Source organism: Hemitrygon akajei, chromosome 21, assembly GCF_048418815.1.
Source record: "Hemitrygon akajei chromosome 21, sHemAka1.3, whole genome shotgun sequence".
Classification (NCBI taxonomy): Eukaryota; Metazoa; Chordata; class Chondrichthyes; order Myliobatiformes; family Dasyatidae; genus Hemitrygon; species Hemitrygon akajei.
This window is the reverse complement of record NC_133144.1, coordinates 36,645,475-36,673,359: the sequence shown is the minus strand read 5'-3', so window position 1 is coordinate 36,673,359 and position 27,885 is coordinate 36,645,475. Positions and strand designations below refer to the sequence as shown.

The 27,885-nt window shown below is 39.5% G+C and overlaps 1 protein-coding gene across 3 annotated transcripts in view; it reads right to left on the bottom strand.

The window, feature by feature from the left end:
- Positions 1–27,885, bottom strand: part of bmpr1aa (bone morphogenetic protein receptor, type IAa) — a 260,246-nt gene that overhangs the window by 81,344 nt on the left and 151,017 nt on the right. For all 3 annotated transcript variants that reach the window (XM_073025226.1, XM_073025225.1, XM_073025227.1), the window contains one exon: positions 1,775–1,972. In XM_073025226.1, the coding sequence (XP_072881327.1) occupies positions 1,775–1,841 (67 nt within the window). In that variant the 5' untranslated portion in view covers positions 1,842–1,972. The remainder of the gene's footprint in view (positions 1–1,774; positions 1,973–27,885) is intronic.

Genomic DNA, 27,885 nt, shown 5'->3' with positions numbered 1-27,885 from the left:
GTGTCTCTCTCTCTCATTTCCTGGGTCCCAGACCCGAATTAATAGTGATCTTGCGATTCTCAAAAAGGAGGGGGCGACTTTGTACCCTTCGGCCCCTCAGAGTTGCTTCACATTCATAACAATGTCAACTCAGAGGCTGCTGTGCTTGCCTCTGTCTTCCTTTAATTTGCTCTTACTAATCAATCCAAAATGCTAATTGGTTGCTGGTCAAAGTGCTAAATATTCTTCATGGGTGGCATGCAAAACAAAGTTTTTCTCTGTTAGGTCACATCCCCTGTACAAGTTGCAACAATAAACCAACTTACAAATAAGTTAATTTTAGTAGCATTAGCATGCTGTTGACTATACCTTATTGGTAAATTGGTTGATTTGCCATTGAGGCAGTTCATTAGCTTCAGGAACTAAGAGAACAATCAAGAAGTAGCACTTTTCTGTAAAAGTATATTCATTGTAGATACTGACCAATCAGATTTCAGATTGCCAGTATGATTGCTGAAAGTCAACTTAAAAACATTTTATGTTTGGTTAAACCTCAAATGCTTGTATGCTTTTATACACCAGACAAATAAAGTGATAATGCCACTTATCAGAAGTATCTTTATTTACACCCTTTATATTACATAATTTTCCTGATTCAGTATCCCTATGCCCTTATTATACGCACAGGCTGTGATAGTGGCAGGCTGAAAATGAGCTTACATAGATCACGTACACTTATTAGAATCAGAATCAGGTTTAATATTATTGGCATATGTCTTGAAATTTGGTGTTATGCAGCAACAATACATTGTAATTCATAATAAGAATTTAAATTACAGTAAATATATATATTTAAAAAGTTAAATTAAGTAAGTAGTGCAAAAAGAGAAAAAGTAATGAGGTATGGCTCATGGGTTCATTGTCCATTTAGAAATCTGATGGCCAAGGGGAAGAAGCAATTCCTGAACTGTAGGTGTGGCTTTAGGCTCCTGTACCTCCTTCCCTGATGTAGCAATGAGAAGAGGACATATCCTGGATGACATAGGTCCTAAATGATGGATGCCGCCTTTATGAGGCATTGCACCTTGAAGATGGCCTGGATGCTGACAAGGCTAATGCCCATGATGAAGCTAACTGAGTTTAAAACTTTCTGCAGCTTAATTCGATCCTGTGCAGTGTCCTACCACCCCTCCCCCCATGCCAGACTGTGATGCAGCCAGTTAGAATGCTCTCCACAGTACATGTGGAAATTCGTGAGCATCTTTTGTGACATACCAAATCTCCTTAAACTTGTAATGAAATATAACCACTATCATGCCTCCTTTGCAATAGATCGCCTAGGAGAGATCCTCAGAGATGCTGACACCCAGGATGTTGAAATTGCTCAATCTTTCCACTTCTGATTCCTCAATGAGGACTGGTGTGTGTTGCCTCGCCTTACCCTTTCTGAAGACTACAATCAATTCTTTGTTCTTACTGACATTGAGCGCAAGGTTGTTACTTCTCTCAAAATATTAAAAATTGTAAAATTTAATTTCCAGTTCTTTTTCCACTTCAAGAATCAAGATGAAATTTCAAAATTAACACTTAAAACACAATCTGTTTACATCACATTGCTCATGTAGTTTTACAGGAACATTTACAAACAGTCTGATAAGAGTCACATATGGAGATGTTACATATGTGGGATAAAGCTTTAGAGATAAAATTCCAGATTTTGGTTTAGAAGGCAAATTGAATACTGTCATTGGATATTTATTTAAAAACTCAAAAAAATATAGGCAACATAACTTACCTTGAATCTGTACGATCAGTAGAATGTATGCTCCAAAGAATGGAATTGTAACTCCATGGACGGTCATTTCTGCAGTTGTTAATTTCCTCAGCTCTCCAGTTGAAAATGTATATGGTTTTGGATATCAGATTAGGAGAAAAGGTGGACAATAAGTTGGCTTCTTTTAATTATTCTTTACTTTGGGTGATGTTAACTATCCTGAAAAAAAAACAGGATGAGAAAAAGATTAGAAGCAATTACAATAAAAATAAACTGAAATTGACATTTCTAATCCCATGACTAGAAAAAGTACATATTTTTGATTTTAACTTTCAACTGAAAGCTGAATTTAATTTATAAATAACCAATTAATTGCCAAGTTGTCACAACCGTAACCCCAGCATATATCTGCTGCAGGTTTTTTTCCCACAACTGTAAAAGTAACATTTCAGTCTGAGACCAAGTACAATTAATTTCACTGCTGTACCATCAACATTATGCAACCTATAAAATACAAGTACAGGTGTCCCCCGTTTTTCAAACGTTTGCTTTATGACAACTCACTGTTACGAAAGACCTACATTAGTACCTATTTTCGCTAACCAAAGAGGATTTTCGCTTTTGCAAGAAAAAGACGCCCGCTTTATACGTGTGTTTACCCCAAGAAAGACTACAATGATCGTGAAACCTTGTGCGGGCAGTTGTTGGCGCATGCGTGTACATGCCGATTTTTTTTCTCCAAATCAACTTTGGCTCGTTGTCTTCCTGATTTTGATAAGTGAAACTACACCGTACACACAATATTTCTACTTTATATAGGGTGTATATTTATCATATCATTCCTGCTTTTACTATATGTTAGTGTTATTTTGGGTTTTATGTGTTATTTGGTAAGATTTGGTAGGTTATTTTTTGGGTCTGGGAATGCTCAAAAATTTTTCCCATATAAATTAATGGTAATTGCTTTTTCACTTTATGACATTTCGGTTTACAAACGGTTTCACAGGAACACTATCTTCGGATTGCTGGGGAAACCGGTATAAACGACAGCTTTGTGGTGATGGGAGTACAGTTTACCACAATTAATATTAACAAGTGTAACTGCATTTTACAAGAACTTGAGACACTGTATTGTACTTTTAATTAGAAGTAACTCATGACCAAGCTAAATGGTGTCCCACTCCTGCTACCAATTAATAGTCAAAATAATGTATTAATAGCTTATTTAAAAAATGTGCACCCCTCTATTCCCCACCCATTTCTTTTAGACAGAAGATAACATGAATTGAAAAGGAAAAATATTTAATTTTCCCACCTGTCTCAATCATAAACAAGAAAAAATCTGCAGATGCTGGAAATCCAAGCAACACAAATAAAATGCGGGAGGAACTCAGCAGGCCAGGCGGCCTCTATAGAAAATATAATTGATGTTCCGGGCCAAGACCCAATGTCAACTGTACTCTTTTCCATTGATGCTGCCTGTCCTGCTTAGTTCCTCCAGCATTTAGTTTGTGTTGCCCTGTCTCAACGACTGCCAACCAGTAGCTCTAATTTCAAAGATAATGAAATGCTCTGAAAGATTGATAATTGCTTACTCTTAACTGAAACTACTTTTATACTTCCTATCTGGTAGACCTCAGGTCAGTTAGAACTAGTCAAAATATTTAATCTCCCTGACCCTTACTCCTTGTTTACCAAGGGCAACTTGGGATAGACAATAAATGCTGGCTTAGCTGGCAAGGCCCACATCCTGTAAATGAATAATTTTTTTAAAAATGGACGGCTCTTTACAGCACCAACTCAATCCTTAGGTCTGCTTGTGATAGTACTGTTATTGGCCTGATCAACAACAATAAGGAAATAAAGTACAGGAAGAGGGTTGTGAACCTTGTGTCATGGCTTCAAAACAACAACTTAGATCTTAATGTCAGCAAGAAGAAAGCACTGGTTGTTGACCTAAGAAAGCAGGGATGCAGGTGGGAGATGGCATAACCCTATCCTCATTAATGGGGATTCTGTAGAGATGGTTGACAATCTTGAAGGTTCCTTCATATTCATATCACTAGTCACCTCACTTAATCTCTTCACACTAATGAAGTGATCATGAAAGCATATCAACAAACTTACTTTCTTTGGCATCAGAGAAGATTCAATATGTCCATGAGCATTATCTGAAACTTCTACATGTGCTACAGAAAGTATTCCAACAGGTTGCACCTCAGCCTGGTATGGCAACTGCTCCACTCTGGACCAAAAGAACCTACAGAGTGGCAAGTATTGCCAAGTCCATCACAGGCTTGTCACGTCCTTCCATCCAGTTCACCTTCTCAATGTGATGGTTCAGAAAGTCTAAATTACCATCAAAAATGTCTGCTACCCCTGACCATTATCTTTTCTTCAATATATAGTACCTTCTGGGAGAAGACATATCATCCTGAAAGCCTGACATCCAAAATTTAAGAACAATTTCTATCTTTGATTATCAGACTTCTGGCTAATCACTTCCTTCATACACCCTTCCCTGTCGTACTCCACATACTTGTCCTCTTAATTCTACCTCACTCAGTTCTGTTGTCACTTTTAGCCTTCCTTTTTGCATTACTCCAGTTTATACTACAACCTTTGCACTGTTATGTTGGTTTTTTTTCCCCCCTAACTCGTCATTGTATTCATTGCTGTACTTATTCTTACAGTGTATACTGTTTACTCTGAGCTTCACATGAGCATTCACCTAGGCAAATGTAAAATATTGCCCTCTACTCTATGCACAGCAGCTGGTGGAAAAGATCTCTGGAATCAGTCTGCAAGTTACTTGCCAGCTTCTGAACCATTTTCTTAACCTTATCTGATCCAGATACATTTCTGATTATTGGTGACTTGGGTATGATGATAGGCAGCTTGATTCTTTAATAGAAATGACCATTGCCACCTTCCATCTCATGCCTTAACAATGTCCATGTTTTACTTCATTCAGACTTGGCTGATTTATTTTCTTCAGGGATTTTTTGAGAACAGACATCTGCAGTAGTTCATCTTGGTCATGCTGGCAGATGTAACAAGCAATTTCAGGCCCTGAAATTGAACCATTTTATACTCTAGTATCATTTTACATGCACTTATTGAATCAGAAGCCATTCCTTCATAAGCTATTGTACAAAATTTTAAAATATTTTCAAATTATACATGCAATTAAATTATATAACTCTCAAGTATGGAGTAATTTCTTAATGCATTTCAATTAAGCACAGACCTCACTAAAATATTTTTTCTTTGCCATAAATTGTTGACATTAATCTGAAATTAATTATTTTGCACTTATACTGGTCTTCACAATTTGAAAAATATCTATTAAAGCATCCCTTACCCATTACGCCTTTGTTAGAATACAGAACAATACAGCACAGTTCAGGCTTTCGGCCCATGATGTTGTGTCCACCTTTTATCCTACTCCAAGAACAAACTAACCCTTCGCTCCCACACAGCCCTTCATTTTCTTTTCATCCATGTGCCTTTCCAAGAGTCTCTTAAATGCCTCTAATGTATCTGCCTCTCCCACCATCCCTGGTAGTGCATTCCACACACCCACCAATCTGTAAAAAATACTACCTCTGACATTCCCCTCATACTTTTCTCGAATCGCTATTCTACCCTGGGAAAAAGGCATTGGCTGTCCACTCTATCTATGCCTCTAATCATGCTACTAAATTTCAAGTCATCTGAAAACTTACTAACCCACCCTTCCACTTCCTCAATAAAAAAGACAAAGAACAGGGTCACAGATCAGATCCCTGCAGACCTCCAGGCAGAATATGCTCCATCTATGACTGCAAACTGTCTTTTATGGTCGAGCCAATTGTGAATCTATGCCACTGAATTTCCCTGGGTCCCATGCCACCCGATTTTCTGAATGAGTCTACCTTTTCAAATGCATTTTTAAAATCCATATACAACACATTCCACTGCTCTACACCTTCATCAGTTTCCTTCTCCAAATGGTTGTAAATCCAGTCTAAGAATGATCTCCAATAGTTGCTCACCACTAATGTAAGGCTCACTGGTCTATAATTCCCCAGATTATCTCTATTACCTTTCTTGAACAAAGGAATAACATTTGCTACTCTCCAATTTTTTGGTACAACCCCTGTGGCTAATAAGGATGCAAAGATCATCTCCAAAGTTACTGCAATCTCTTCCCTCACTTCCCTTAGTAACCTAGGGTATATCCTGTACAGCCTCAGAGATTTATTTATCCTAATGTTTTTCAAAGAATGCAGCACATTTGATTTCTTAAGGTCAACATGTTTCAGCACATTTGCCTGTTCTATGCTGTCCTCCTATTCATAAAAGTCCCTCTCACTGGTGAATACTAACTATTCACTGAGGACTTCTCCTACTTCCTCCAACTCCAGGCATGTTTCCTCTTATCCTCTACCTTCACTCTAGTCATCCCACTGTTTATTACATATGTGCAAAATGTCTTGCGATCCTCCTCAATCCTTTTAATTCCTCTTCTAGCTCTCCTAAGGTCCTTCTTAAGCTCTTTCAGGCTACTTTAAAACTCTCAAGAACCGTTTCTCATCCTTGCCTCTTAAACCAAGATATGCTTCTTTCTTTCTCTTAACTAGACATTCCAAATCTCTTGTCAACCATAATTCCTTCACCCTAACGTCCTTTCCCTGCCTCAAAGGGACAAACATATCCAGAACCCTATGCAAGTGCTCCCGAAACAACCGCCATATATCCATTGTGCATTTTATGAGTACATCTGTTCTCAATTTATGCTCCCAAATTGTTATCTAATAGCATCACGATTCACTTTCTCCCAATGATATACTTTCCATATTGTCATCTCTGCCCAAGGCTCTGGTAAAGGTCAAAGAGTTGTGGTCACTATCTCCGAAATGCTCCCCCACTGAGATCTGTCACCTTAACAGACTCATTGCCTAGTACCATTTCCATATGCCCTCTCCTCTAATCGGTTTGTTCATATTAACTAGAGGGTTTGAGGCATACATCAGTAGAGAAATTGATCATGCGAAAGGAATGTCTTGCCAGTTTGAAACAGCTAATGTCTAAAAACCAAGTCCAAATTCAAATTAACTTTCAGAATATACAATAATCTTGGCCAGTAATTTTGTGTAATTATTTTCTAAATTTGCAGACTATTATCTTTACAAAATATATACAGTAGATTCTGGTTAATAGGGCAGCTGCTTATTTGGGACAACTCTTAAAGAACAAAAACAAATAAAATAGCTGGGATTCCCTTTGTTTATTTTGGACATTGTTACTTAATGGGGCAGGCGACTGTTGCTGAACATTTTCTAACCGGCATCTGTCACGTACATTTTTAAACATTACACTATACTTAGAACAATTTTTAAATACCGTAGATTTCGCACTACAGAGCGCACCTGATTAAAAGCCGCTGGCTCTAATTTTAGAAAGAAAATCAATTTTGTACTTGTACAAGCCGCACCGGATTTTAGGCCGCAGGTGTCCCACGTTGTAATATGAGATATTTACACAGAAAGATACTACATGTGAGGATTTTTTAACTTTTAATTAAATCCATATGGTAACATAAACAAATACATATTGCAAATGCTTTTTTTCGAACCGTGCCTCTAACACGGCTACTTTTAACTATACATACGTATCGGTAACACACAAATTACGTTGCGTATACTTTTTTACTGAACAGTGCACGAACAACATTCCAATATCTCCTAACGACTGGTAAAAAAATATATACTGCAGCCTACTAGGAAAAGTTATTGATCGCCTTTAACTTAAAAGCAGCGTTTCGCTCGGGTCTAATGCCGCTCGCATAATGCGCTCGCCCCCACCTTCCCGTTTATCGCAAACCGGTATTTCCCACAAGACGCGGCGAAACCGGATGTGACGTCAAAGTATCCCGGGATGTACAGAAAACAAATATACTTAAAACACTTCTAACTTTAACTAGAAAATACTAACAAATGAATTATTAAGCGAAAATATTATAAACTAAATAACTGCCATAAAGGCAGCACAATGCTTTTCTTCGAGTGTTTTCCATGTTGATGAGGGTGAGTACAAATGACTGATTTACAATAATTTAATTGTGAAAGTGCGCTTGATTTATCGTACAATTTCATTGGACCTCTGTGAACTACTCATCAATTTTATTGGTCTACTGTTACGAGGCAAAATGTTTTTGGCGGCATGAAAAAAAATCATGCATTAGCCGCACCGTAGTAAAGGCCGCAGTGTTCAAAGCTGTTCAAAATGTGGGAAAAAAAGTAGCGGCTTATAATCCGACATCTACGGTAGTATCATTTGTGTGTTTGTGTTCAAAAAGCAGTTGATTTCTGTCACTGATAGTTGACAAATTATAAAGAGTAAGACAATTCAGAACTGTTTTGCTCACAGTGATTTCAAGCATTCAGGCTTGGACATGCCAGAAACCGCTGGGAGTGATTTAATTACTTTAACAAGTTAGAAAATACAAAATCATCTTGAATGTTACAATGAACGTTACAAAGGATGTAATCATTGAAGGCACTGTTTGAAGGCAGTCCACTATCTGCACCAAGTGTTGGCACTGATTTTGTACAGTCAACGGAAAGAACATGCCAATGTAAATTGAATGATTCCCTCTGTAAACTATTAGGAGTTACTACACAGTTTTATAGTACTGTAGTAATTTTGGTAGTGTTCTAATTTATTGTTTTTTATTTAAATACATAATTTGTTACTCAGTTTGTCTTTTTTTTAATACCCTTTTAACTATTTACATGAAACTTTGGCTAATTGGGGCAGATGTTTAACTGGGCCAGAATGTATTGGTCCCAATGTGTCCCAATTAACAGGAATCCATTGTAATCCAATATTTAGGAAGCAAGACTTAATGAATTATCCAACAGACCATTTGTGAAAAGCGGAATAATATTGGAAAATATTAAGAATCTTCAAGTAGCTTTTCAAAAAACTAATTCATGCAGCTCAATCAATGCAGTATATTTAGCTCAATGTAGCATATTTAATACATTCATGATCTTTTGGATATTAAGTGAATAAAACCATTAATTCAGGAGTATGGCAGAGGTAAATAAAAGTCATAATTTAACTGAAGAATGGAACAGGTACAAGGGCAAGTGAAATAAATGCTGAAATTAAACATGAAGAAATGAAAAAATAAGTGCCAAAAGGCCAACACTTGCTTTTCTTCTATTTGTACTCCAGAATGTACTTTACCTCAACATATTTTATATATAAAATTTTATATATATATATATAAAAAATTTGAATGGTGATTACTAATGTACAATAAGACAAATGAAAATTCCTTGATGCTGCCAGTCTTCACTCTAGTCACATAAATTCTTTCATTCTCTCTCGCTCCTTGCTCTATTTCCATGCTTCCATGTAACCTGACACCTCTAACTTTTTGCTTTTATTTTAGATTATTAACGAAATAACTTGGGGTTTTTTTCAGTGCAGATCTTACTGTATGTTCCTAGTCAGGATCTTCTACTTTTTATTTCAACTTTTCAGAATCTGTGGTATATTATTTTTGTATTATAGTTGGCTAACTCAAACCACTAACATGGTTTGGTTAGGGAAACTGGGCAGACACTTTCAATATTTTTGCTAAAAATTTATTATGTCTTCATCCACTAATCACAAAACTGATATTAATCAATTGGCTTAGTCAGCAGCTGGATCTCACTGAGATGTAGCTAATATAGTTCTAGACCTGGGTATCAACCTGATCTCTAGTGCTGTTTGTGAGTAGTTTACACTTTCTCCTTGCGACTGCAAAACTTGCATTCCAGTGTCCCGGCTGTTAGCCCCATCCTAAAAATGTACTGATTGCTGAGTTAAATGACTATTATAAATTGTTCTCAGTGTACAGATGAGCTGTAGATCTTGTGCAGGTGAGAGGAATTGCTTTGAATGTGGAGAGGAAATAGGTTAGGGTGCACGGTGATGGTCAGCATTATTTCAACATGCTCAATTTCTCTACAACTTGCCACTCTAGTCATGCCAGAGCAGCTATTTTATCCTCACCAACAAGTACCACAGGTGGAAGAAATCTCAACTTGCAGAAAGGATTGCTTGGCAAATAAATGACTTTTTGTAGAAAAGGATAGTTTTTAGTTTGCTGAAAAGCACAGAAAGACCAATAGATTTATCACTCTGATATTCATTCAGGTGTTTGTATTAAGCACCTAAAAATCAAAAGCCAACAGACAACTGGAGACCCAACAACCAAACAATAATTAACCAAATTCAAGTCTTGACACAAGATTACACCCTTCAGAGAACATTCTTATATAGTTCTTTTTAAGATGGAGTACAGGTGGAACAATGTGTACAGACTTTTTTTTTACTTCAATTATTTTTAAATAAAGCTCTACCACATACGTCAAACAGTAAGGTTTACTTCCATCCCACCATAATGCACATCCATCAGTAAATCTCAAATAATTCAATCAGGAGAATGGAGAATCCAACTTCAATTATGTTGTTTCATTACAAAAATATGAATTACGAGGATTATGGGTGTCCACAAATAAATTAGATGGTAAAGACAGAAACAATCTCTGTAATTGAAAGATTAATGCAACACAAAGCAGATTTGTGTTAAGATGAATAGAAAATGGACATTGCCTTTCTTTGGCCTCTTGATTCTCAGGGGCTCGACCTACTGACCTAGCAGCCTGGTGCTATTATTTTTGAATGGCTAAACATGTCAAAGGTATTTCTAAAAGGATGAGCTGTAATTGCCATCAGTAGTCATTTCCACCATTAATAACTTGATCTGAGTGTTCATTGGGAATGGCGAATTTTACTTTAATTGTTGTTCTGAACACTATTCATGAGAATGACAAATTAGTGGGGCAGCGGGGAAAGCTCAAGTCACATCTTATTTTCACAAGTAGAAACAACCCATGACCTATGGCCTAGTTTTCACACATCCATGGCTTCTGGATGATGAAAGGCTCCCTACAGCAAAGAACTGACAACAAAACTCTTGAGAGGAGAACAAAGTCAGTGTCTCAAATGAAGGCAGTGACAGATTCCCATGTCAGCTATTAAAGACTACAGGACTATTTCCAAGAAGTTAACACATACAGCACTGTGAACCAATCACATTGCTATCTGGAGGCAGTGTATACTGGACTGTAAATTCAGGTCAATCTATTTTTATTGTCTCTGCTTGTAAGTAGATATTTGTACAACAATTACTCTCTCCTTCCCGCTCTGAACTGTAATACAATTACAGGAACATATGGTTGAGCAAAGTCTGTGCAATGTTTAACTTGGAACTTCAATTGCATTTGGAATTCATTGAAAGTTCTGCAGAACTGCAACCCTTAAAAATAAAAGTTTCAATCCAGGATTCACTACAGACAGAACGACTCTATTTTTAAATAAACATAATACTACACACAAGTTAAAGAGCTACTGAACAATTTGAATATTAAAATATGACACATCCTAGTATTTAAATATTGTTTTAAAGAATCTCAGAGGCAAACAATATTGTCAAAATATTAAAACTGCATTTTGTCAATTAGTAACTAAGTTATGAGTGAGAAAATTGTACTTCTTTTGATGTAAAATGTATATGTAAAGACACAAGATAATCAGAGCAGGAATCAGCAACTCAGCCCTCAAATTTGCAGTGCCTTTAAATATCATAACGGGTCAATGCAAGTTTCATCTCCTCTCCGTGCCAGTTCTCCATAGCCCTGATCTTCTAAAAACATATCTACTTTTGATAAATGCCTAAAGATCTAAGATGTGAAAGCTTCAGAGAATGAAGCAGAGATTTACCAGGACAGTGCCCAGATCAGAGAGCATGTCTTTATTAAAAAGAAAAGTTGAGCGAGCTAGGGCTTTTCTCTTTGTTACAAAGGTGGTGGAGGCAGATATACTTGGATCATTTAAAAGACTCTTAGATAGGCACACAGATGAAAGTAAAATGAGGGCTATGTAGGAGGGAAGTGTTAGGTTGATTTTGGAGTAGATTGAAAGATAGGCACAACATCATGGGTTGAAAAGTCTCTGCTGTTCTGTACTTTTCTGTGTTTGACGAAGTACAAGTGGTTGGAGGAGGGGTGGCAGTGGAAAATAAAACAAAATCATTTCCCCCTTTTCCTGGAGAAAACAACTACCAAAAAAAAGTTAACATTACATACAAAACCAGCAATGAATCCTTCACTTCATCACAGCAAGAGTGCAATGATCGCTAGGATTAACTGCCACGTGGTAAATCTCGAAATCTTCCAGCAAGATCAATAAAGAAAATTTCACACCATGTATGAAAAACTATATTTTCTCACAAATCAATATTACTTTACTTTATTGTCACCAAACAACTGATACTAGAGCGTACAATCATCACAGTGATATTTGTTTCTGCGCTCCGCGCTCCCTGAAGTACAAATCGAAATAAATCATGAAAAATTTAAATTATAAATCATAATTAGAAAATAGAAAAAGGAAAGTAAGGTAGTGCAAGTCAGTTCCAGATATTTTGAAGGTACAGCCCAGACCCGGGTCAGGATCTGTTCAGCAGTCTTATCACAGTTGGAAAGAAGCTGTTCCCAAATCTGGCTGTACGAATCTTCATGCATGTACCTTCTCCCAGAGGGAAGTGGGACAAAAAGTGTGTTGGCTGGGTGAGTCTTGTCCTTGATTATTCTGGCAGCACTGCTCTGACAGCGTGTGGTGTAAAGTGAGTCCAAGGATGGAAGATTGGTTTGTGTGATGTTCACGATCTTCTGCAGCTTCTTCCGGTCTTGGACAGGACAACTTCCATACCAGGTTGTGATGTACCCTAGAAGAATGCTTTCTATGGTGCACCTATAAAAATTAGAGAGGGTTTTAGGGGACAGGCCAAATTTCTTCAGCTTTCTCAGGAAGTAAAGGCACTGGTGGGCCTTCTTGGCAGTGGACTCTGCTTGGTTAGACCAAGTCAGGTCATTTGTGATATTCACCCGAGGAACTTAAAGCTTTTGACCTGTTCCACCTGCGCACCACCGATGTAGATGGGGTTGTGTGGTCCGCTACTCCTGCTGAAGTCAACAACCAATTTCTTCGTCTTGCTGACATTGAGGGATAGGTTATTGTCTTTGCACCATGCCACCAGGTTCTTAATTTCCTCTCTGTACTCAGACTCATCATTATCCAAGATACGGCCTACAATTGTGGTGTCATCAGCAAACTTATATATTGAGTTTGATGGAAATTTGGCTACACAATCATGGGTGTACAGTGAGTACAGCAGGGGGCTGAGTACACAGCCTTGTGGGGCACCAGTGCTCAGAGTGATTGTAGAGGAGAGCTTGTCCCCCTTTTTTTTTTAAATTACAGCCTGGGTCCTGTCTGTGAGGAGGTTGAGGATCTAGCTGCAGATCTGAGTGCTAAGACCCAGGTTCCGGAGCTTAGGAATCAGTTTATTTGGAATGATGGTATTAAAGGCAGAGCCGTAGTCAATGAAAAGGAGCCTTACATATACGTCTTTGTTCTCCAGGTGTTCTAAGGAGGAATGTAGTGCCAGAGAGATGGCATCTGCCGTTGACCTGTTGCTCCGGTAGGCGAATTGCAAAGCATCGAGGTTGACCGGTAGGTTATGGTTGATGTGTGTGTGCCATAACCAATCGCTCGAAACACTTCATAGCAATTGATGTTAGAGCCACAGGTCGGTAGTCATTCAGGCATGCCATCTTGCTTTTCTTCGGCACTGGGATTATCGTTGCCTTCTTAAAACAAGAGGGGATCTTAGACTGAAGCAGGGAGCAGTTGAAGATGTCAGCAAACACTCCAGCTAGCTCCCTTGCAGAGGCCCGGAGAACCCAACCCGGGACGCCATCTGGGCCTGTCGCCTTCCTTGGATTTATCTTCAGGAAGTCTCTTCTAACGTCTTCCTCGGTGACGATGAATCTTGATGCCACCAGGTCCAGTTCATCCAGAGGGGGCGGGACGCTCCTCTTCTGTTCGAATCTTGCGTAGAATACGTTAAGTTCGTCAGGAAGAGAAGCGTTACAGTTATTGATATTCCCAGCCTTTTCTTTGCACCCAGTGATCTCATTTAGACCCTGCCATAGTCTACTGGCATCCCTCTGGTTAGCCTGGGCTTCCAACTTGGCTCGATATTGCCTTTTGGCGCCCTTAATGCCTTTCCAGAGTTCACGCCTGGATTCCATGTAGCGACTGGTATCTCCGGACCTAAAAGCCGCAGCTCTAGCCTTCAAAAGGGACTGGACCTCATAATTCATCCAAGGTTTCCAGTTAGGGAATACCCGGATCAATCTTGTGAGACACACAGTCCTCTGTACATTTCCAGATAAAGTCCATGACAGCTGAGGCATACTCATCAAGGTTAGCTGCCGAGTCCTTGAATACTAACCAGTCTACCGATTCAAAGCAGTCACGGAGGACCTCATCCGTTTCCTCTGTCCAACGCGACACCACTTTTGACACCGTGACCTCCCGCTTCAGTTTCTGTTTGTAAGCCGGGAGCAGGAGTACGGCCTGATGGTCCGATTTTCTGAAGTGAGGTTGTTGGACGGAATGGAAGGCATCCTTGACTGCTGTGTAGCAGTGGTCAAGTATATTCGGGCCTCTAGTGGAGCAGGAGACATACTTGTGTAACTTTGGCAGCGCTTTTCTGAGGTTGGCTTGGTTAAAGTCCCCGGTTGTAATGAGCAAAGCCTCCGGATACCTGGTCTCAAGTTCACTGATGTTGGCATACAGTGTATTCACAGCACACTTCACATCCGCCTGGGGGGGGGGGGGGGATGTAGACTGCTGTCAGTATTACCGAGGTGATTACTAAAGGGTTAAAGTTGGATGAAGTGAACTTGTGTCCTTACAACTAATACAAATTATTGGCAGATGTAAAATGTATCCTGGTACCTGCTTTAGCATGTGATGAAAAATGCATACATTTTGCAGTAAATCCATTAAAACTTAGTTATTCAGAATCATGTTGTTCAGGAAATTCCACTTGCAGTTGGAAGTATGCCATTTTTTTGAAAGCTTGTTTAGCATGTTGCCAATAGAAAATGGGCTACATATTTGCACTTAAGTAAAATTGCTGGTGACTTTCACTGGGTCAGATTTTTGGACCACTAACACAACTATCTATCACTTTTACTCTGCTTTAGAAACCACAACCAGCTGCTACTGACACAGAAGACTTCTTACACTTGTCTTTGGGCAAGGTTCACTACCATTTCTATCCTTACAGAGGTACTTCTCTGGTAATCCTGCTCTGCAAATTGGAGCATCAAGTTAAGCAGACCAGGGCAAACAATCCTGGCAAAGAGCTCACTTCTGGTCTCTATTTCTCACACTCCTACCTCCAAATCTTCAAACAGCAACAGACTCCGAGGAAAAGATCTACAATGTGAGGCTCATCTGTGTCTTAGATCTAACATTTTGTGGGAAGAACTATTTCTACATATCAATGCCTGTAATGTGCTGCCTCTTGACCCAACAGCACCTTCATTCTGTATCATGCCAAGTAATGACAGCTAATCTATGCCATATTTCTGCGCTTTCGTCTCACAACAGCATTAGGCAAAGAAAGGTAGGCCAAACAACACTATATAGTCTTCTCAAACGCTCTGGGATAAGGATTTATATACATTCAAGTGGTGCTTCTATCAGTAAAATCTATCCATCCTTAGATGGTCCATATTGCACTACCCTGTGGGCTGAATCCTGAGGAATTAGTACTATTCTATCCTTACCCCGTTTGGCTCCTGTTCATTTTATAGCAAATGCAACTGATGATTACAATTATTTTCATCAGCTAGCTACTTTGTGGATAAACCTTAAGATCCAAAGAAAGAAGCAGCAGAAAGTTCAACAGATATGTTCAAAATTACAAGTGGTTTTGTCATACCTAATGGAGAGAAATTGTTCCTGATGAGGGAATTTGAAAATGTAAAATGCAGTAAAATAACCAAAGTGGATTTTTTTTTAAATTGTGAATTTAGATGCTCTAAGCTGCCTGAAAGGATGGAAACAGATTCAACAGTAAATTTTAAATAGTGATTATGTATATACTTGAAAAGGGAAACCTTTTAGGACAAAGAGGAAAATAATTTTTTCTCTATTAGTAGATCCTTGTAAATATCTTCTGGAATCCATTCCTATAATGTCCATCCCCATTGGAATAATGCTTAAAAAATAAATTAAGTTAAACATGGATTTCCTGTTCAAATAAATGCTGGTTCTTTGATCATAAATGTTCAAATGCTTTGCTACCATGCTACTAATGATGGATTTCAGCAGCTTCCTCATATTTACAATCAACTAGCTTTCCACACTTGCTCCCAAAAAAAGAGATAGACTTTTGCAATTCCCAATAAAATGGACTTCTGTTTCGTGTTCTTTCTTGCAAAAATTCTATACGATTTATTTGTTTTTTGAGAGCTCATAAAAAAAGTGACAAAACAGACTTTTTAAACATCGTAAGCCAGCTGGTTGTTGTTATGTCTCCCTCTCTCTTACCAGGGAGAGAGAGAACCTGTGAGGTGCCAAATGCTAGATGATTGCGACAGTCTTTGGGGTAACTGCAAGGTCTTTATTTTTGCTATCACTTAATTCACACTTCTGCTGGTAGCGGGTGCGCTTTTTGTTTTGCCGGTGGGGGGAGGGGGGATTGTTGCTTGCTGCCACTTACGTACGGGAGGGGGAATTTTGGGGTTCTCATGTTTAACTGTCATTCATTCTTTGGGGCACTTCTGTTTTCGTGGATGTTTTGCGAAGAAAAAGCATTTCAGGATGTATATTGTATACATTTCTGACATTAAACTGAACCTTTGAATGATGCTTATGGTGCTTTGTGCCTGTGATGATCTGCAAGAAAGTTTTTTTATTGCACCGTGCATAGGACAGTAAACAGTGACTTTGAAAAGATCATGCACAATTTCCACACTTACTTAATACGTTGGGATGTAAATAATCAGTTATTGCACTCTAATCTCCATTTTATTTACATTGTACAGGTCCCATCCAACTTACAAACTTACTGATATGTCAAATTGCTTTTATTATCATAAGCACAAGGCTATAGGAGATACAAAACCCACCGTTTTACCCCATCTTTTGCACCATTCTTAGACACAAACTGTCCCCCCCCACCCCAAGTGAAAAAGCAATTAACTTGCATTTCTTTCAAATCAGTGTACTACATTTTGTGCTAAGAAAATGTTCTCTTCTACACGGTACAACCAATTTCACATTAGGTCACTACTTCACAGAACATCTGCAAGAGTGTCCCTGAGCTAATTCTCTAGCTCTTCCCCATTCCGAACCCTCTGACTCTGGCCCCTTAAGTTGCTCATGAGCTCAAGGAATTACAATCCTCAAGACTCAATATTGAATTCAAACATTTCAGATTATTAGCCTTTCCATTTTGTGCTCAACTCGGCCAGTTCCTTCCCCCTGCCCCTTTACCACTCCCCCCTTCCCTTTAACTTAAAGCAACTGTTCAATTTTTCCTAATTCTGATGAAGGCTCATTATGCTCATCTGTTAACTTTTTGTTTCTCTCTCCATAGACACTGGTTGACATTCTGTTTTTATAATGGCAGTGACCAGTACACAGAGTCAATATCAGCTCCCTGGATTTTCAATAAACTAGACAAATATCAGTGTTTAGTTGGTATCTGGCTGCTTCATCATTAATCATGTCTATAGACAAGTTACATATACATCTCAATTTGTTTCTACATATTTTAAACAAGACATTTCATAGAACTCAAAACAGCAGTTTTTCTAGCTTAATTTTGTGCCCAGCCTTAAGAAGCAGGTGACACCACAGTTGCTGGTAGCATCTTTGCTGGCAGAGGTATACAGGAGTGAGACAAATTCACTGCTTGAGTGGTGTCACAACAACAATCCGGCACTCATTGTCATCAAGACCAAGGAACTGATTGTGGACTTCAGGAACAGAAAGTTGGAAGAACACATACCAGTCCTCATTGAGGAGTCAACAGTGGAAAGGGTGAGCAGCCTTAAGTTCCTGGGCAGCAACATCTCAGAGGATCTATCATGAGCTCAACATATTGATGCCATCAGAAGGCAGCACACCAGCGGCTGTACTTCATAAGGTCTTTCAGGAGATTTGGTATGTCAAGGACTCTAGTAAATTTCTATACATGTACAGTGGAGAGCATTCTGACTGGTATGGAGGCTCCCAAACACATGATCACAAGAGGCTGCAAAGGGTTGTAGACTCAGCCAATTCCATCACATGCACAACCCTTCCTGCCATCAAGAACACCTTTAGTGCCTCAAGGCAGAGGCATCCATTACTAAAGACCCTCAGAATCTGGCACATGCCCTCATTGTGCAGAGGTGATGGTAGAAGAGCCTGAAGACCCATACTCAATGTTTTAAAAAGCTTTTTCTCTCCTGCCATCAGATTTCTGAACAGACCATCCATCCATTAACACTACCTTGTAATTTGTCTTTTGCACTATTTATTTTGTAACTTTAGTAATTTTTATGCCTTGCACCATAAAGCTGTCGCACAACAGCAAATTTCATGACATATGTCAATGATAATAAACTTGATCTTATGACCTTACTATGAGAAACATGGATGCAGCACTGTGAAAACTGAAAATATCTACCTAGTTGGTGCAAGGACTAACGCATCTGAGATTAATGTTTCCGAAATTATCTAGTGATGTTAGGCTGCTATTTCAAACAAAGGTGTACAATCACACATATTAAGGAAAACTGGAATCTGGCAAAAGAACCAGAGGAGATACAGTGGGAAAATATTCTAAAATCAATAACAGATGCCTACAGCTGTTACTTTTTAAATAAAAAACTTCAAAGATTTTAAAAAATGGTTCTTCATTCATTTCCTCAAACACAGAACAAAAGTACAAACTTGCCAAAGCTTCTTCAATAGCAGCTCCCAAATCCACAATGTTGAACATGTAAAGAGTCAGAGGAACAGGAAACACGGGATTGCCAACACCAGATACTCTAAGCCAGGGGTGTCAAACTCATTTTAGGTCACGGGCCGGATTGAGCAAAATGCAGCTTCATGCGGGCCGGATCAGTCGGACGCGTGCGAACGCAGCTTTCGTTGCCTCCGTTTTTTCAGCCTGCTCTCATGTGTCTCAGTCTCTGCTATAACTACAAAGTGTTTCACTTTACAAATTCCGTTTCTTATGAAGAAGACTGCCGAGCAAGACTGCCTAATAAACACTAAAAACCCTGAAAACCTGGTACCTAAATAAACTCAGCATTAGCCATATCATACGCCATAGGCGCTTCGATTACTGGGGCCAGCTTTAATAATAATTAGATATTATCTCGCGGGCCAAAGATAATTCCACCGCGGGCCAAATCTGGCCCGTGGGCCTTGAGTTTGACATATATGCTCTAAGCCATACACAATTCTTAACTTGTACATCCATTGCCATTGCTGAGTTAAAAAAAACAATCTGCTTACTGAATGTCACTTTAAAAAGGACGTTCATTGTTAAAAGCTTACCACTGCTTTTGCATGAATAAATGCATGGGAAATAAATGCTAGCCCTGCTAGATCTGGCCACATCCCATAAATTAGAAACTAACATAATGAGCCATATGACCTGGCTATAGTTCCACAGATGAAATGACACCCTGAGCTTTGACAAAAAGCTCTTTATTCTGCAGAATGGGAAGCTATTCAACATGATGCGTTACTATTTTAATTTCTTTGAAAACACAGAAAAATGGCATTCCTGGACTGTGCTAAGTTACCCCTTCAAATAAGGGCATTAGCTCCATCTTCTTCAGTAAAGTAGATGGGAAAAGATTGAAAAACACCTATTGCTATCTCTTATCCCTTGTAGGCCAGATTCAAAGCTTTGAATAGGCCACCTGTAAAAACAGCTAGCTAATACTCACGTTTTAAGGCTTAAGTATATATGACAATGTGACAAGTATCCGTAGCTGCCAATGCATCTAGAACCAAGGTGAGTCACCTCCTACAAGGAGGAAAATAATTCATAACTATTGAGGTGACAGTATGGGGTGGGAGGAGGGAGGTAATAGTTACCTGATTGAGATAACAGTCATTTGTATTAGTGGTCAAAGAACAGGAAATGCTTTGATGGTATAACCTAATGGAAGCCTTCTACTATGTATTCATCAACACATACAGTTCAATATTTATTCTTGTTGCATCATGAACCTTACCCACTTCATACCTAATGCAGATCTACAACTCATTTACAGATTACACAAGAATGCCTTCATGCCTTCTCCTTTCCCTGCCTCCAATCTTTCATCAAGGTCATGTTTCCTTCCACTTGCCTTAAGGTGCGTAGAAGTGAAAAGGGGGGGGGGGGGGAGAGAGAGAGCGACAGGGAGGAAGATGAGGAGAAGGAGGACGAGGACAGCGAGGAGGAGGAGAAAAAGGAGGAGGACGAGGATGCCGTCATGACGGTATTTCCATAGCAAGCTTTTCTTGTTTTTACGAGGCTGAGTTGCTAGCTCGACGCTCCACCCGACTTGGATTCAAACTCAGGAACCTTCACTCCGGAGTCCAGTGCTGATATTATTGTGCCACCAAGCGGGAATCCAATTATCTTTGCTTGAAAATGCGTTCCCGACTCTGACCTTTTCCCTCTTCTCATCTGCCTATTACTCCCCCCTGGGTTCCCTTCTCCTATGGTCCACTCTCCTCTCCTATTAGATTCCTTCTTCTCCAGCCTTTAACCTTTCCCACCCACTTGGCTTATCACCTTCCAGCTAGATTCCTTCCCCTCCCCTGCCTTTTTATTCTGGTATCTTCCCCCTTACTTCTCAGTTCTGAAGAAGGGCATCATGCCAAAATGTTGATCATCTATTTGTTTTTATAGATGCTTCCTGCCTGACCTGCTGACTTCCTCCTGGGGGGGGGGGGGGGGGGGGGGGTGGGTGGGTGAGTGAGTGAGTGAGTGAGTGAGTGAGTGAGTGTGTGTATACACGCGCGAGACAAATGAACAATTTTAAATGAAAAACAGATTAAAAGTGATGTGTCACTTCAAAGCAACTATAAAAATAAAAACTTAAAACATTCCATATATTGGACAATAATATCCAATTATTTTGTGGTTTGCTTCCTATGTCAGCATGTCCATTTACAAAATTAGTAGCTCCATTTAATTCAGAGAAAACTTCCAGCAAGCCATCAGGTTTAATAAGCAGACATTTCCTCAGGAATTGTGTATAATTAGATACACTGAGTTGGCTGGTTTCCTCTGTGCAAAGTGACTACAGGTTGCTAACCCATCCAGAGGAGAAAGAGAGAGAAAAGTCAAAGAAATGGAAAGGTAAAAGGGCAAGTGTTACTCATTCAATATCAGCCAAACAGAAGTGTTCAAAATGAAATGCTGTAAGCACTTGGCAGGTTAGGGCAACATACACAGAGGTTAAAAGAGCAGTAGTTACATCTCACATTGTAAGGACACTGGTTATCAAAGATATTACAACTCTAACTTCTCTCACCCTGTACAGATGGCATTCCATTCTTCCTCTGTTTACATCTACACTACCTCAGTTCTGAAGAACCTTTAAAGGTTCCAAGCTTCATTTATTATCAAAGTATACAACTCTGAAATTCTTTCATTTTCTGGGTAGCCATGAAATCAAGAAGAGCAACATGATCATCAACCCCCAAATTCTCCTCCAGCACAAAAAAACATACAAAACTGATCAGACACTGTTGATGGTAGTTTCAATTTTATCTGCTCTGTTTCTACACTCCTCTCCTTCTATTTCCTCCAAGCTGTAACTAGAAGATAGATATTTCTCCCAAACAGATCTACATTGTTCTCATCCTATTCTGTAGTTAACTGCATTCTTCAACAGCATTCCCTACCAGCCAAACTTTCCCCTCCACTCCCCTTTAACATTCTGTAGGGATTGTACCTTCCACAATTCCACAACACTGTGCCATCTCCATTAACCATTCCCTTTCTCACAGTACTTTCCAATGTAAACACAGCAGATGCAACATTTGCCCTTTTACCTTCTCTGACTTTCAGGGAACCATTCACTTGCGCTACTTTCAATTTAGTGCACAGAATTTGGCACTCATGATGAGGTCTGTTCTACACGAGAAAGGCCAAAGGCAACTTGGTCACTGTGTTGCAGAACTCCTCATTCAGTCCACAGGGGTAACCATCTTGAGCTTTCAGTTAGTTGCTGTCACTTTAATTTCCCACCCTACTGCTATTCTAGTCTCTCTATCTTTGACCTCCTATACTTTTCCAACAAAGCCAATCATAAGTTCAAGAAGAGTGCCTCATCTTCCATCTGCACGTGCTGCACCCTCATTGTTCAATACTGGGTAACAATACTTTTTCTTTCCTCCACAGACATTGCTGGACATTTCACTTTTAATTTGTTCGTTTATTTCTTTACTCTTCTGTATGAACTGCATTTAAACTAATGATTGCCTTGACATTACATTTGTCTGTTCTCTCTTTAACTTAAAAGATATGATTTGTAAATTTTTCCAGTTCTGATGAAGGATCATGAACCTAACATGTTGATTCTGCTAGGACTAGAGGATAATAAATGCTACACTACTTTGCCTCAGAAATTTTTCTTGAACATTGAATGCTTTGGCATTTCCTGTTTTATTTCCGATTTCTGACATCTGCAGGGATTTTTCTTCTCGTCAACTCCGTCATGTTGACTCTCCAACTACAATCTCTAACAATTGTGTTGCCTTTTACTTATGTTTTGCAGTTATCTATTATCTTTCAGATCTGAATTTTCTTGAGTTACAAAACCTTTGAAATTTGCACCATTCAGACCATAAGTAAATGGCAAATTGAACATTATCAGTTTCCAAACATGGAGCAGGGATTGACAAGGTATGATATGAAAAACAGCTGTTCACTAGTACTGTTGGCTCTGTCTTTCTTGGACCTTTTCCCCCCATTCAATTAAGTATAAGATGATGAGAGGCATTGATCATATGGATAGTCAGAAGTCCCCACCAGAGCTGAAACGGTTGCAACAAGAGGACACAGGTTTAAGGTGCGGGGGAGTAGGTACAGAGGAGATGTCAGGTAAGTTTTTTACTCAGAGAGTGGCGAGTGCATGGAATGGGCTGCCGGCAACGGTGGTGGAGGTGGATACGATAGGGCCTTTTAAGAGACTTTTGGATAGGTTCATGGAGCTTAGAAAAATAGAGGGCTATGGGTAAGCCTAGTAATTTCTATGGTAGGGACATGTTTGGCACAACTTTGAGGGCCAAAGGGGCCTGTATTGTGCCGTAGGTTTTCTATGTTTCTATTTAGCAACTCCTCTTTATACTCCATAGATTTCAATTTTGTTCACAAGCCTATTATGCCTTATCAGATGCCCCACTTAAGTTGCTATTCACTAACTTAATTAACCTGCAATTTCAAATAATTATATTTATAGGTTATTCTCCCTTCTCTTCTTTGAAAAGTAGAATAGGATTTATTATCCTTCAGTCATGGCTCCCATATATGTCCAATACAGTGAGAAGATTGAGGGTCTTTGACAATTTTCTCCTAATTTCCTTCATGCAGCCAAGATGTCTTTTCTTGGAATGCTGCCAAAATTTTTGTAACTTCCATTTTACTTTTATCCTAAAATTTTCCAACTTTTCCTTAATGGTGACAGTGGTATCATCTTTTTCAGCAGAGACACAAAATACTTAGGCATGCCTCGTCACTATAAAGTAATTGTTAGTTTGGCTCCACTTTCTCTTTCAAACTTTCCTGACATTTTGTTCCCTTTTGTGTTACCAGCCTATTCTCACACACACAATCTTTTCCTCATTTCCTGCTTCAAATTTCTCCTGTGCTTTGTGTACAGCTTAGCTCTCTTCTGAATAATGAACCTGGTATTTATTATCAACTTACTTTAATCTTTATCTTCATATTTTGAGACATTCAGGAAGCTCCAGGTTTGGATGCTGCTCATTTTCAATGAAATGCATCTGGTATGTATCTGAATACTCTTTACTTTTGTATTCTTCAATTTTAAATCAGATTTTTTCCCCCTCTAATCACACTAGGTCAGGTCCTTTTTCAGTTTAACAAGTTAGACCTCCAATTTGTACATTCATTTTTCCCCTTTTCTAAACTTAATGGCACTGTGATCATTGTTTCCCAAAATTCGCTCCAAATGAATTACACACCATTTGAATGAAGAGTTAGGACAACCCCCATTTTACCAATTTTTAAAACTGCTTTTCCTGCACCACTCTGCTCTTTAGTGAAAGCTTCTTGACCCAGATTTTTACTGTATATTAAGTGGTGGGTGGGGCAAACTGGATAACTGTTCATTAAAAAAAATATGATGGTCATTTGAAATGAAAGTTTCCTCTACGCCCATTTTAGATAAGTTATCAAGTGGAATACTGCAAGTTAATGGCTTTTGATATTAAATGCTGATCACTGGAGATACTGAACTCATTTTGGAAGAGATATGCTCTTATTATCTCAACACCCAGGACAGAAACAATCCTACACTTTTAAAAGTAAATCTAATTCTGAGTGAATTTGTTCCAACAAGAAACATCTTGAAAACTCATTTAAAGTAACTGGCTTCCACTAATATGAACAAATGCTCAGACTGAAAAACAAGCCGCCATTTCTTGATATAAATGGTTTGAAAATCCATTTGTGTAACTAATAAATTCATTCATGTTTCTCCATTTAACATCCAGAGTTAATCTGACTCTAATGAGGTACAATACGTGCAATAATATTGCAGCAGGGACCAACTTTCAAAACACTACTCTTTTGGTTAAGTAAAAACACGTACCAAGAAAGATGTCTGGCAGCCAAACCAATGTTTTTAAAGCTGTAATCGGAGACTTTTTAAACAAATGGCCTTCTAATGAAAGCATGCCCAGACTCCGTCTCTACACAAGCCCCCCCCCCCCCATCGTGTGCAGCAAGACTTACAGCCTGTTGGCTCTTTGCCACCTCCCATTACACTAAAGGCTAAAGCAGCCGAGGATAAGTTCTCCCTTTCCGCAGGCCCCTCCTCTAAAGCTGCTCTCGGCGCCCAAGCTGACATGCCTTTTAAGCACTGCTAGACTGCAGCACAGACTTTCTGGCTCCAACGCTATTGTTTGCTCGGCTGCTGCGCCACACATTTGGGCCTCGATTAGCATAAGAATATTGGCATCTCCCAGCAAGCAATCCTTGCTGAGATCTTCACTGCTTAAATACCACCATTCCTTCACCATTTGTCTGTACACTGACTGTGCTGTACCAAACTTTTTATTAAAATGCACAGTCATAGTAGACCAGATAATTACTTAACTATTTTTGTTGAAGAGGTTTTAACAAAAGCTAGCTTTGAATCCTGGAGTTAACCAATTAACTGCTCAAGTTCAACAGCAAAAATAAAATCAATTTATCAATGTGTAGTTAAATAGTTCTGAAGAAAATTCTCAACAATCTTTCTTCAAAATAGGCTTACACTTAAAGCTGTTTAACGTCCAGAGTCAGCAAACATTCACACCCAGAATCCTGATAACAGAAGGGATCTAACTTCAGCTGTTTAGCCTCATATGCTGCTGCAAAATCAGGCAAAACTACCTACCCATTGAAGAGACCACAAAGAGCAAGTTATTTTGATCAGGATGCAGGCATGTTTTGAAAAGGAAATTTGACAAAGTGAGTTACCTAAAAGTATATTAACATAAAATAAGTTGCTTTTAGTAAGATAACAAGCAGATGCTTGGTTGAATTCACAAGCCTGACCAAAAAAAATTGCTGCCAAAGCACATCAGGAACTTCTGGATCATTAGATAGATAGATAGATAGATAGATAGATACTTTATTCATCCCCATGGGGAAATTCAACTTTTTTTCCAATGTCCCATACACTTGTTGTAGCAAAACTAATTACATACAATACTTAACTCAGTAAAAAAAATATGATATGCATCTAAATCACTATCTCAAAAAGCATTAATAATAGCTTTTAAAAAGTTCTTAAGTCCTGGCGGTAGAATTGTAAAGCCTAATGGCATTGGGGAGTATTGACCTCTTCATCCTGTCTGAGGAGCATTGTATCGATAGTAACCTGTCGCTGAAACTGCTTCTCTGTCTCTGGATGGTGCTATGTAGAGGATGTTCAGAGTTATCCATAATTGACCGTAGCCTACTCAGCGCCCTTCACTCAGCTACCGATGTTAAACTCTCCAGTACTTTGCCCACGACAGAGCCCGCCTTCCTTACCAGCTTATTAAGACGTGAGGCGTCCCTCTTCTTAATGCTTCCTCCCCAACACGCCACCACAAAGAAGAGGGCGCTCTCCACAACTGACCTATAGAACATCTTCAGCATCTCACTACAGACATTGAATGACGCCAACCTTCTTAGGAAGTACAGTCGACTCTGTGCCTTCCTGCACAAGGCATCTGTGTTGGCAGTCCAGTCTAGCTTCTCGTCTAACTGTACTCCCAGATACTTGTAGGTCTTAACCTGCTCCACACATTCTCCATTAATGATCACTGGCTCCATATGAGGCCTAGATCTCCTAAAGTCCACCACCATCTCCTTGGTCTTGGTGATATTGAGACGCAGGTAGTTTGAGTTGCACCATATCACAAAGTCCTGTATCAGTTTACTATACTCCTCCTCCTGTCCATTCCTGACACACCCCACTATGGCCGTGTCATCAGCGAACTTCTGCACATGGCAGGACTCCGAGTTATATTGGAAGTCTGATGTGTACAGGGTGAACAGGACCGGAGAGAGTACGGTTCCCTGCGGCGCTCCTGTGCTGCTGACCACCGTGTCAGACCTACAGTCTCCCAACCGCACATACTGAGGTCTATCTGTCAAGTAGTCCACTATCCAATCCACCATGTGAGAGTCTACTCCCATCTCCGTTAGTTTGTGCCTTAAGATCTTGGGCTGGATGGTGTTAAAGGCACTAGAGAAGTCAAGGAATGTAATCCTCACAGCACAACTGACCCCCTCTAGGTGAGAGAGTGATTTGTGCAGCAAATACGTGATAGCATCCTCCACTCCCACCTTCTCCTTATACGCAAACTGAAGAGGATCCTGGGCGTGCCTGGTTTGTGGCCTCAGATTCTGTATTATCAGCCGCTCCATGGTCTTCATAACGTGCGACGTCAAGGCAACAGGTCTGAAGTCATTCAACTCCTTTGGTTGTGGTTTCTTCGGTACCGGGACAATACAGGATGTTTTCCACTGTCTGGGTACTCTTCTCTGCTCCAGGCTCATGTTGAAGATGTGCTGTAGTGGTTCTCCCAGCTCAGTCGCACAGGCCCTCAGTAATCGTGGGGAAACTCCATCCGGTCCAGCCGCCTTGCTGGTACAGATCTTCCTCAGTTGACCTTCCACCTGTGCAGCCGTAATCCTGGGCGTGGGCAAGGTCTCCTGTGAGTGGCTATTTTCCTGTGAGGGAAGTAAGCCTGGTGTGGATTTCTGCGGTGAGGATGAGATTGAGCTGTCGAACCTGTTGAAGAAGTTGTTCAGCTGGTTCGCTTTCTCCACATCTCCACTTATGTTCGCCCCCCGCTTTGCACTGCATCCGGTGATGATCTTCATCCCATCCCACACCTCCTTCATGCTTTTTTTCTGCAGCTTTTGTTCTAGCTTCCTCCTATACTGCTCCTTTGCCCCCCTTATCTGTACTCTGAGTTCCTTCTGAACTCTTTTAAGCTCCAACCGATCACCATCTTTAAAGGCCCTCTTCTTCTGGTTTAGGAGGCCTTTGATGTGACTAGTGATCCAGGGCTTATTATTGGGATAGCAGCGAACTATCCCATATAATATAAGTTATCTTATGCTTTTGGTAGCTCCAGATATCTAAAATTTCCAACACTTAAACAGGAATAAACATCAACTATAAACATGGATAACAACTAAAATAACATAAGACCTAGTTGTTTAAATGCTCTTCAGGAGCAATTAACTATCAGGCTCTTGAACCAAAAGGGTTCACTTGCCCCATCACTGAACTGTTCCCACAACCCATGGACTCACTTTCAAGGACTCCTTCATTCATATTCTTGATATTTATCACTTATTTATTATTTTTTTGTATCTGCACAATTTGTTGTCTTTTGCCTACTGGTTGAATGCCAAGTTAGTG